This window comes from Dryobates pubescens, chromosome 10 (assembly GCF_014839835.1).
Source record: "Dryobates pubescens isolate bDryPub1 chromosome 10, bDryPub1.pri, whole genome shotgun sequence".
NCBI classification, from domain to species: domain Eukaryota; kingdom Metazoa; phylum Chordata; class Aves; order Piciformes; family Picidae; genus Dryobates; species Dryobates pubescens.
In genome coordinates, this window is record NC_071621.1 from 24095663 (window position 1) to 24107723 (window position 12061).

Here is a 12061-nt window from a genome sequence, read left to right on the forward strand (position 1 = left end):
AATGGGTATCCCATGATCTCACTCTCCTGACCCTGCCGGGTGGTGCATTGTCACCTGCAGCCTGTGCTCTTGCACCACTCTCCGCTTCCTCTCGGAGCTGATGATGCTTTTCTGTATTTCACATCGCGTGGTTTTAGTCACGCCACCTCCGTGCCTGTGCTCACACCAAGCGCGGTGTGACTGCGCCGGGAGGACAACGAAGAGACGCAAAGCGCTCCCGTAAACAAAAGCTGAGCTCTGCCTGCGCAGATGCCCGTGTGCGGGACCGCGACAACCTCTCAGAGCACCCGAGCGCCTGGCTTCGCGTGAGAGGCGCAGAAGAGGCGGCGTGAGGCAGCGACGCGGTCCGGAGGCGGACCGCGGCCGCGCAGGGTGCGCGGGCTGGCTTTTCGCCACTCCCCGCAAGGGGCAGGCGGCGTGGCCGTCGTCCCCCGTGGCGCGTACCTCCCCGGCGCCGTGCGGCGGCAGCGCGGCCGGCCGCGGGAGGAGAGGGGTTAAGTTATGTAAGCCCTTTTGGGGAGGGGTGGAGGCAGGGGCGCTGCCGGCGGAGCTGCGGCGGCTCAGGTTGATTCAGAGTGGGCGACGGCGGTCTGGCGCAGGCCCACGGCGGAGGAAAAGCGGCTTATCTCCCCTCCGGGTTGCCATGGAGACGGGCGGGCGGCGGCGGCGGCGGCGGGGCTGTCAGTGAGGGATCGCACCGGGCACCGGGGCGGCGGAGGAGGAGAGGCCGCGGCGGCGGCAGCGGCAGAGATGGACTCGCACTGCGACTGTGCCGAGCCTCCGGCCGCCGAGCAGCCGTCGGGGAGGATTAACAAAACCGCCTTCAAACTGTTCAAGAGGAGGAAATCCGGGGGCACCATGCCGAGCATCTTCGGGGTGAGGAGCAAAGGCGGGGAGGGGAAGGGCGCCAGCAAAACGGGGATGGTGCGGAGTCGGACACACGACGGCTTGGCCGACGCCGTGCTGGAGAGCAGCAAGAAGGAGGAACCGGCCGGTGGCGACCCGCAGAGCAAGGAGGCGCAGGGCCGGCCCGCCGGCAGCCTCGGCGTCTCCGCCGGCAGCTCGGTGGCCAAGTCTCACAGCTTCTTCTCCCTGCTGAGGAAGAACGGCAGGCCGGAGAACGGCAGGGCGGAGAGCGCGGATCAGCGGGCTGGCGGTAGACAAAAGAAGGGGCTGAAAGGGATTTTCAGCAGCATGAGATGGCATAAGAAAGACAAAAACGGCAAGGAGGAGAGGGGGGAAACATCGGAGATCCCGTCCGGCCTGATTATGCCAGGGTCTCTGACTGCCAGCCTGGAGTGCATCAAGGAGGAGACGCCGAAGCCTTTGTCTGAAGCGCCGAGCAGCGCAGCCGACGTCGGGCTGGAGCCACCGCGGGAGAAGCGCAGCAGCGAGGTGCACGCCTCGGCCCAGGAGCCTGAAACGGGAGGTGGGGAGGCGCAGAACGGCAGCCCCGCTCCCGGGGAGGACCTTGCCGCGGCTGGAAGTCGACCCGAGGAGCTCCGCAGCGAGCCACCGGACCAGGGCGCCGGAGAGGTTGGGACTGCGAAGGATGCGGCCATAACAGGTGACATTCCAATAACGACTATCCCCCCTGTTGAACCTCACTGTGATAGCGGTCAAGAGACGGCAGCCGCCCCTGACCCTTCCTCTGTTGATCCACCCTCAGAGCAATCGATTGATCGTATTTGTTTGATGTTTGCTGACGTGACTTCACTGAAAAGCTTTGACTCTCTTACAGGCTGCGGAGATATTATTGCGGACCATGAGGAGGATGTGGGCGGCGGGAGTGGCAGCTGCGAGAAGAGCATCCCCGGGGCCAGCAAGCTGGGTGCATCCAAGAAGCGCCCCACCATGGTGGCCTACCAGGGAGGAGGGGAGGAGATGGCCAGTCCGGACCAGGTGGATGACACATACCTTCAGGAGTTCTGGGATATGCTGTCACAAACAGAGGAGACCCAGACAGAAGGTGGAGGAGGTGGAGAAGGGTCAAAGAGACCTGAGGGGTTGAAAGAGAAGCGAGGTACTGAGGGTGCCCAGAACAGGGTTGTGGTGAAACGTGGTGGCCTCCACCAGATCCCTATTCACCTCAACCACAAAGAGGAGCAGAAGGGTAGGGAGAAGGAGCAGCCTGAAGGTGTGCCAAACAGTGATGAGGGCTACTGGGATTCCACCACCCCTGGTCCTGAAGAAGATGGTTCCACAAGCATCCAGAAGGAGACCCTTCCCAGGGACAGCTACAGTGGGGATGCTCTCTATGACCTCTATGCTGAGCCAGATGAGAACCCACCAGCAGGGCCTACAGATGAAGTGGTCACCTGTGTGCCACGACCCAAGCCTGTGTCTCCAGTAACAACCACATGCTCACTGAAAACACCCTCAAGCACAGTGAAGGACTCCAAAATACCTATCAGCATTAAACACCTTTCGTCACATTCTGCCAGCCACGGAGCAGATGCAAGTAACAGCCATCACGTCGCACACCATCACCTGGCCAAAAGTGAGATGCACAGAACAAAAATCCCAGTCTCCAAAGTACTGGTACGCCGGGTCAGTAACAGGGGCTTAGCAGGGACAACAGTCAAAACTGCCACACACCAGGACAGTGCCAAAAAGTAGCTGAATAAGAGGTGAAGGCAAATATGGACAGTGAGGTCAGTGTGTGAAAGTTTGCATAGAAGACCACAGATAATGAATTAGTTTTGCATCACCTGAAGAAAGGCACCTCAAATTTTGGCTTACTATGCCGTACTCCCTGGGCCTGCACTTCTGAATCACTTCTTACTAGACTGGATGGCTGAATATAAAAAGTCGACTTCTTTTCAAGCACTTTTTGGTTTTTTTTTTACATTTGTATCTTTTTTCTGCAGCACTAAACACTGGGGAGGTTCATTTTTACATGCCTTTTGGGAAGCAGGACTTGGATTGTGAACCTTAATGAGCATCTTTCCTCATGCAAAGCAGTGCCATGAGTTCTTCAAGGGAACAGAGTTACAAAAGAAGCAACACAGGAGGTTCTCCAATACACTTCTCATTGTTTCTGAGGGAGGAGTGGAGGCTGGGTGCCTGGCTCCAAAAGTTATGTCTGCTCTGCAAGATGCTGGAAAAAATGCCAAGCAAAAAACCCAACCAACCTAACAGGTATTTTACCTGCTGTGGGAACGAGACCACTGCTCAGCAGCAGACTTGATTGACTTCCATGCAGGAGCTAACTAAGGAGTTAGGTGGACTTGTCTAACAGGAAAAAATATTTTTGTCTGTCTGTCTGTCAAGTTGGTTCTGTTCTGGTCTGATGTAAATGGGTAACAGACACACCTGACGTAGGTTCAGATGTTTACGTCGATACGTGTCCAATAATACATACAATCAGGTTCAGGGAAACACTTTACTAAATGCCAATATATACACACTGTTCACGTTTCTACAGCAACTCGGTCAGCCTGTGTAAATAGATACATATTTTAGCAGATTTACCCCAGGTCAGATTTTTTTATTAAAAAGTTTAAAAAAAAAAAAATAAAAAAATTTAAAAAATCCCCCCTCTGTATGATCTAGAGTTTAAGCCAGAGTTAGTTTTTATAGGTAGATAATTTTACAGTTCTAAAAATGCCAGAACTTTGTGTAAATACCTTAAATTAGAGCCACACTCCCATTTTGTATGGGCTCACGCGTCCCCAGCAAAGTAAGTCTGAAGTGCTGATTTCATTCCAGTGGCACATTCCATGAGTCAGAGCTGAGGTTCTGACAGCACTGCCGCTGCAAACCTCTATTTTCAGGGGTTTAGACGAAGTTGCTCTGGGCTTAAACCTTGAACAGAGAAGGAACCCAGGAAAGAAACCTGTTTTTTAATTATTATTTTTTAAAATATATAAAATTAGTTTTTGACTATTTAAAGAAAGTTTGGGTTCTTGTTGCTCTTTATTTTCATTCTTAATAACGTCAGAATCTAATTTAAGAGAGAAAAAGAAAAAGAAATATGGTAAGCTAGGGGTACAGAAAATGGTCTAATAAGCTTGGATCTTAAAAGAAATGTTTTAATGGCCAGGACATTTTTGAATAGTGGCTACTGTATATGGGCATTGACAACATTTCAGAGGAATTTAATAGGGTTTTAATGTGCCTGAGGACATATTTTTGTGGTACACTGAAAAAAGCTCCCAAAAAATTGCTGAAGTCTAAAGGTAAATGTTATGTATTTACAAAATATTTTGATACAAAAATTTAATCACCAGACCACAGTTAGTATAAAATATATGCTCCAGTGTATCTAAAATAATAATAATAATAATAATATACATTTTAAAAATATACATGTCTATATTATGCAGAGAATCCTAAATTCACATCATGGAAGCTAATGGGTCTGATCTTACATAGCAGTTGGTTTTATTGTCTCTTAAATGAAAGAAGTAAAAAAAAAAAAAGAAATATACAGAATATACATTTGAAGGATATTAAGGTTATAGGTAAACCATAAAAAAGCCAGGAAATACTGTAATCAGAATTGTATATATGTATATGTGTGGTTCACTGGGGAGATGACCTTGTAGTCACAAGGGTAAAATTGGCATCTAGTTCTGAAATTGCTGTAGGATTCAACACCCAACTGCAGCGCCCCAGTGAACAGGGAGAAAGTGTTCGTTTTCCTGATCAGCCCCCGTTTTCATGGTTTGAGTAAGAACCTTAATAGACTTCAAACATTATTTTATATGTGTTCTTTCCAATGTGTACGTGTGTGGTTTTCTACATGCCTACTCACACAGATGTGTTGTACATATGCATGTGTAGTCGGAGCGCACCTCCTCCCGGGGCAGGCGAGCCTGAGCGCAGTCATGCACCCGTGCACACTCACACTCATGTGAACGCTGCCCTGCGCCCACGCTCCCACGCACAGCCTGAGGGGATGTGCTCTAGATCTGTCTCCAAACATGCCGGCAGTGATTTCCTTTGCCTGAGAAAGGGATTTGCATTTGGCCTGACTCTGCTTGTGCATTTTAGAAGTAAAAGCTGAAATACTCTCAAAAGGATGAATGTACACAACATGGAAATTACCCTGGTCCTCAGCCCTAAACCTAACATTCATTTTTCTGTTCTTTTGTTTTTGTTTCACTCTAAGGGACACATCTTTCCTTGCATGACAGCTCTTCAGAAAAATCATTATTCCCCATTTTGTTGTAAGGCCAATTTGTGCAGAGAGATTCTGTAAGGTACTGGAAGTTGAGAGGGAAGGGAGGATGTGGTGAGCTTGGGGTAGTACCATGAAAGCTGAAAGCACAGAGGAGGAGTAGGAGTGGTACATCTTTAAAACTGCTAGAAGAAATCAGCTACCATCTCTACAGGACTTGTATGTTGCAAATTACTTATCATATGCATTTTGTTTGCATTGTGGCATGTCTGTATTGAGAAACCAGTAGAGTGACACTAGACTAGCTCCCTCTCACGTAATGACTAACACGAATCATCATTAAAATGCTTTGGCTTCCCTTCATTTTTCTCTCTCCTTTGTTTTCTGCCCTCTTTTTTCTGAGTCCTCTGCCTGTTGGTGGGTGGCTTGTCCCTGGTGCTAACCCCCTGGTGCGGTGTAAAGCCAAGCAGGGAGCCCTGGGCTGGCAGCCGAGTGCAGGGTGGGAGGGTGGCCACACTGACTGCTGAGGCCAGTCGCTCACTCAAGCTTTCTGTCACATACCCAGTGTAAGTACATCTTGCAAATCACTTGGTGGTTCGTTTGGCTGCCTGCTATGTACATATTTTAAGGACAATCATATCCTTAAAAGGAAAAATGGGAAAGTAGCTTGTAGTAAGGTGTCAGTATTTTGAATCGTTGCAACATACTGACGTTGATTCAGGGTAATGGTTGTATGAGAGCAAAAACACAATTTAATGCTCTAATTAACTTTGTATTTATAAAACTCAGTTTTGTCTTCAAGCCATCTATGTTTTTTATTTTGAAAGGTAATAGAAAAAAATATTTGCTAGGGTTGTCATTTTTCATAGAAATATATTTGTATAACTCCACACAATGCCTAAAACAATCATTGGAAGGAGGTTCAAAGACTTTCTTTAGATCTGTATTTGATTCCTGAAAGACCTCTGTAAAATGCTGTGAGATGCCTGAGAATGTTTAATGGCTTGCTGGATTTAAAGGCTGAGACTTAAAGAGGTAACAGTCCTGAGGCGTTCTGTGGTGGTTTGCATTCTTATTTGTGTTACCCTGTCAAGCATATATTTTCCTTGGCTTTGGTAGGTATCAGTGTAGAAATGGTGTTCTGAGTCCCAAAGATAACATTCCCAAGGCTGTTGTTGTTTTGATTTTCTTAAAGAATACTTCCCCCCGCCTTAGTTCTATTTGTTAACTTTGTGGTCTGAATGATGCTTTGTAATTATCAGCTCGTATGCCATTCATAAAAGATTTTATAGGTCAGGACTTGGCGTTTAGTTATATGTACTCTTTGCACTTTCAGGTCACTACTGGTAAATTTTGTATGTTCTTAGGGTATTTCTATGTATTGCATAGTGTTTTATAGCTATCTACGGTGATTTCAGTAGTATACATTCCGGTCTTGTATATCAGCACAAAAGATTTCCTCTCAGTAGCATGAAATGATGTTTTCGTGGACTTCTTTTGTCATGATAGGAGTTAAGTTTCCTGTGCTGTATATGTGGCCTGCCACAGACATAAAGGGTCTTATTTTCACTGCACTGTGTATGCATTTTGCTCTTGCCAGTACTAGGACTCAAACACGATGTAGTGGATTTCAGAAGAAATTCCATGACAAGAATGAGAAAAGTCTATGTTCAGTCTTATTCCATCAGTCACCAGCATTTTCTTCATCCACTGTGAATATCCTCACCCTCATTCAGGGTAGTGGAGGACTGAATTATAAAAATTACATGCATAGATGCACACTACAAAAACTAATTCACTGATTATTTTTTAATGAATCTTGCTAAATTATTTATCTAAGCTAAGTGAATATTGCACCAAAGTCTGATACAGATGCCATTTCCAGTAAGATGCTGTCAGTGCAGATGAGCCAAATTAGCAGGCTTTGCTCAGCAAAGCAAAATCTTGTCCTTCCTTAAATTTGTAGTACTGACTGGGCTTGCAGATCAAAGGGAGCCATTGATTCTGCTACTTGGCCATGCTCAGAGGTTGGTTTTACCCCTGTTCTAATGGACTACTTTCAGAAAAGGCTTTTCAGCAAGACAATAGTATAAAAGAGACAGTTCACAGTAACAATAGCCACTTACATTGCAGATTGTTACCTAACAGCCACAATGAGGGTCTCTAAGCAAGGTGGCCTGAAAATGTATTTTTATAGCCATTGATATGAGAGGCTGAGGCCTCTGTCTTGAAAAAACAAATTGACACGGACAAAGATGCTGCAGAAATGAGTCTTGGCAGAGTTCACACATGACAGCTTCTGCATGTTTGGTTTTTTTAATTATTATTATTATTAGGCTTTTCTATTTTTTTCCTTTTCCTTTGCTTATGTTTTCATTAAGATGATATAACCCCCACGTGTCCAAGCAGAATTGCACAACAACTGATGAGACTCAATGCTGAGAATACACTGTTGTCTACAGTGGCCTGGAACTGGTTCCCACTGAACATCCCTCCCTTCCACGGGGTGATGGGATTCCCTTGTCATGAGGCCATGTGCTGTTTACTGTGAGCAGGAGGTATCTGAATCTGTTTTGTCATTTGTGTTCAGGCTACAGTTTGTTTTCAGTTTGACTCGCAGGAATTTTTTAGCTCATCCTTGGCTTACATCTCGTCTTCCTTGTGAGCATCTTGACTAGGAATGGCCAACACTGGTTTGGTGTTTTCTAGGTTCATTTTGTGTAGAGAAAAATAAAAGAGCTTATTATATATAAAGGAACATGAGCTATAGCAACCCGAGCCATGTCCTGGGGGCCCTTTATTCCCACAAAAACAGTTTGTTAAAGCCTTTCTTGCCTTAGAGGGCTTCTCCATCTGAAACAGTGGCCTGAGACCCCTTTTTCCCCCCCTCTATGTCTCTTATTCGCTCTCAGCCATACTGCAGCTGCTTGGGAAACTGAGATTTTTGATCTAGCTTTCCACAGCACTAGAAGAGAGGAACTGCTGCCAGCATGTTCTTCACAAGGTCTTTGCTCCTGCTTCTTGGTCTTGAAAAAAATTAATTCACCTTCAGAAGAAGTGACAAAGATATTTAAAATAGAGATCTCTGCTGTGTGATCTCATACATGTGGGCGAGGATGAATGATATTTTCCATAGAGTGGAATATATCCCTCCACTTCCCTGTTGTAAACAATTCTGCAAATCTATCAGGGAAGCATGTCACTCTTGTAGGAAAGCCCAGAAGCTGTTATGGAGATTGTGCCCAGATTTTCTTTATCTTTGATAAGAAATGCTTTTGGTTTTCCCTTCTGTACATATTTAAATAAATAAAACCAAAGTTGTAGTGCAGAGAGGAAAAGGTTATGTACTTAAAGGGGTGAGGAGTTTAAATTCCTAGGCTGAAAGGTTTCTAGTAGCAATGACTGAAAGAAGAATATCGCTTTACCTATTTTAACATCACATCCAAGCAGTGCCCTCCAATAGAAACCGATTTAGCTATGGCCACAAAGTTGGAAAATTGGCATTTACCAATACAACAATCTCTTTCCAAGGGCCAGTTGTGCTGTGGCAAGGCTCCACTGACCAGTACGAACTGGTGAAGGTCCTTAATCTCTTAATCTTAGGGAAATAGGAGGTGTTTCTTAAATAAGTCTTCCCTTTGTTTTTTAAAGGTGAACATGATTCAGGTGGATGTGCAGTGTTTTTTAAATATTCCTGTGGTAGTATTTTTACCAATCTGAATGCAGAACATGTCTTCCCATTGTTTTTCCATCTTGAGAAGCAGCCAGTCCTGCACATAACTCTGGTGCTCAGCATGTTTAAATTAGAGCTAACACAATCACTGCCTTCCTTAATTTAACTTGTGATGGCAAAACCAGGACCAGATCCTTCCCAGAGCACTAAACCCCCTGCTTATTATGTCATTGTTCTTGTTTTTTGATATGGTAACTAATGATGCCTCTCTTTAATTATCACACAGCCATGTTGAGAAACCTGTTTTTAGGGAGATTGACATGTAGGGACTGAATGGTGAGATCTTTAACAGATTTTTATTATTTTGGGTGATGTTACATCAAAACAGTTGCTATTTCAGTATCAGGTTGTTTCCATGGGCTTTTTATGCGGATGCATTGGGAGCTTTGAACATAATGTGCTCATAGAAGAAAATTGGCTCCATCTGCTTTGAATTATGCCTGACCTTAAAATGTAAAAGCTACGTATCTGATGATATTTCTTGGTTCATGACAGCAAAGGAGAAGGTCTGCCCCAATTCACCTGCAGCCCATGGACTGGGGGAGCAAGACACTGCCACTGGGAAAATTTGTTGTCCGACCCTACCAGCAGAGGGGATTGGGGATGTCACCATGGTTAGGTATCCGCTAGACTGGACAGTAGCAGGAAAAGCCAGGGTGGTGTTGTGCTGGGTTGGGAGGGTTGATAGGGTGGCTGGAAGGTAAGATGAAAGCAAGGGCTGGACCTTGAGAAGAAAACAGTTAAACAGGAAGGAAAAATAGAGTTAAACATATGCCTGTAAAATCAGAGTCCTTTTTTTCTTGCATTGATAATTGGATTGCTGTGTTACACTAAGATAGAAATCACTCCCAGTGAGTCTGGGTGTACTGAAGCCAGTGCTCTTGCCGGTGAATTGCAGTGTGACTGCTCTCAGCAATGCCTGAGCTGCACCTGGTGCCTTTGTTTCTAAAGGCAATTTTAACACAGAGATTTCCACAAATCCCCAGCACCGAGTCATGGCATCTCACTGCTCTTTCATCTTCATTTTGCCAGATGGGTGCAAAGACCCAAACCTTTGGCAGGGTGGTGAGCACTGGCTGCAGCCTTGCAGTCCAAGGGCAAGTGGGGAGGGAAGTTAAGAGACACTATGCAGCAGCACCACTGGGTCCAAGGTAGAAGGCAGTATGTAGTTTGAAAGCAATATTGTTCTGCTTTTCAAAAGAGGGAGTAAGACTAAAGCTGTCTCCTTTGTGTAAAATTGAAGTAAATTGTCTGCCATGGGATGGATTATAACAGCTGGACAATATCTCAGTCCACCAGTCTGAAGTCAGTGGGTCCGCGAGAAGCGTTAGTTATTACTGAGTGAAGATCCCATAGTCCGGCCCCATCTGAATTCTCCTTGTGGTATTTGTCAGCACAGTCTATCTCAGAAAAGCTCTAGTGTTGAGGCTTGTGTTTCTCTTGAAATGGGGGATGAGGTAAGAATGTTGTTGGTTGAAAATCCAGATTCAGTAAGTCCAGAGAACACAACATGGCTTCAGTCTTTTATTACAGCCCAACTCTGCTCATCTGTTATGAGAAAAAAGCACTGGGGAGTGCTCCATACTGCATCTGGCAAACCAATGCTCTTGGGGTTTCCTACGTGCTGAAAGGGACAGATGTGTCCTGTTAGAAGTCACTTAACCTGTGTCTATAAGATGTGTTACAGCTGACAGATCACTGTTAATTACAATTTTCCCTTGTCAGCCACCCCCAGTAAGGTAGCATATGACCTGTTCAAGATAACGAGAGAGTAAAGCCAGAACTCCTCACTCTTCTTATCTAAATGATTTGCTAATAATCTGGTGAGTCTGTGTACACAAGCTTTTTCTTAGTGAACGCTCACAGCATTCTGGGAGTTGTTTTTAGACCAGACTGTTAAGACACACTCTGCTCCTTGCCACCTTTACAGACTTCAATGAGTACGTGTCTCCTTGAACCACTGTATTCTTAATGTATTTGCAACCTAACTGATAGCAATAGATGTCTTTCTTCCTAAGCAGTTCCCAAGGATATACTAATCAGTGTTTATTATATTTTTAATTCTGTAAATATTTATTTTGGTACTCTGTGTATTTATTGGCACTGATTCTGGTGTTTGCTTATGTGTCATTGTAAACGTTGATGGTTTCGATAGTCTTGCTTCTAATGAATGTAAGGAACTTGGACTAACTGCACTTTTTCTTCCATTCAAAAATCTTACAGTGAAAAATATACCCGCTGTCATATTATGTGTTATAATGAATACAGTTAATAAAACCAGTTGTCACTTTTCATTGATGAACGTGAAGGTTACTTTTTGATGTTTGAGCTAGAGCTAGAGCCAATCTATTCAGTGCACTGGAAAACACAAGGCTTTTGAAAACAAGACATTAGGGAATTTTGCCTCCAAAACAGCATAAAAGAGACTGCTTGGGCATGTGTGCAGTTTCATTTTTATGTAGAAATGCCTTCAGCAATTTTACTAATAACATCATAGAATAACTAGACTAAATTCATTACTTAGGGGAGGGCTTTCATAAATGAGAGAGTTTTTGCTCTTCTGCTCTTCTGTTTCATCAGCATGTCCTTTTTTTTTTCTTTTTCCTCTTTTTTTTTCCCCTCTTTAACCCACTTAGACAATGGAAATGGACAGAGTTTCATTCTCTTTTTCAAATCAGCTTTGCTTCCTGGTTGTCCTGGTTGGGAAGCCAGCAGGGAAGCTGGTTCTCTTGGCACAAATTGACTTTGGAGTTGCAGTTCTGGTGTGAAAGCTAGAAAATGCAGCGTGCCCTAAGTTACATTTCCCACCTTTAAAACTGCAAATTGACTGCTATGACTACAAAGTGACATTTATTAAACCTCTGTTCTGCAGCTTTTTCTAAGCAAAGCAGTTGCATCAGTCTAGTTTAAATCCTTAATTTGATTTACTTCACTTAGCTAAGTAACACTGGCCTGTTAAGGGTTCTCCCACGTTAGTACTTGTGAGCCAGTCAGAATAAGAACCGGAACAAAATCTGCTTAGAAGTTTTCAAGGAATAACAAAGCAAAAGGTATGAGAAGCACATTATGCAAGTAAGGAGCAGGACATGGTGACACAGTCTAAATCGATCCTGTGTTCACAAAAGCATAACTCCTCTTTCCAGTAGCTGGAATGATGCTGAAGAAGTGTTTTTCCTAGTGATTTAATACACAAGCAACTTTAT

General features: G+C 44.7%; 1 protein-coding gene across 2 annotated transcripts; it reads left to right on the forward strand.

Annotated features, from left to right (window-relative positions):
- Nucleotides 1-523: 523 nt before the first annotated feature.
- On the forward strand, nt 524-3488 carry AMER2 (APC membrane recruitment protein 2). Of its 2 annotated transcripts, XM_054164873.1 has the most exons (2): nt 633-1567; nt 1742-3488. In XM_054164873.1, exons 1-2 carry the CDS (start codon nt 751-753, stop codon nt 2617-2619), a joined length of 1695 nt encoding a protein of 564 aa, XP_054020848.1. In that variant the 5' UTR covers nt 633-750; the 3' UTR covers nt 2620-3488. The 2 variants fall into 2 exon arrangements, with proteins under 2 accessions (XP_009907136.2, XP_054020848.1); XM_009908834.2 differs by having other exon boundaries at nt 524-3488.
- Nucleotides 3489-12061: the final 8573 nt, after the last annotated feature.

What these genes read in the sequence shown, in the direction of transcription:
- AMER2 (XM_009908834.2), top strand. Translation starts at nt 751, where the DNA reads ATGGACTCGCACTGCGACTGTGCCGAGCCTCCGGCCGCCGAGCAGCCG.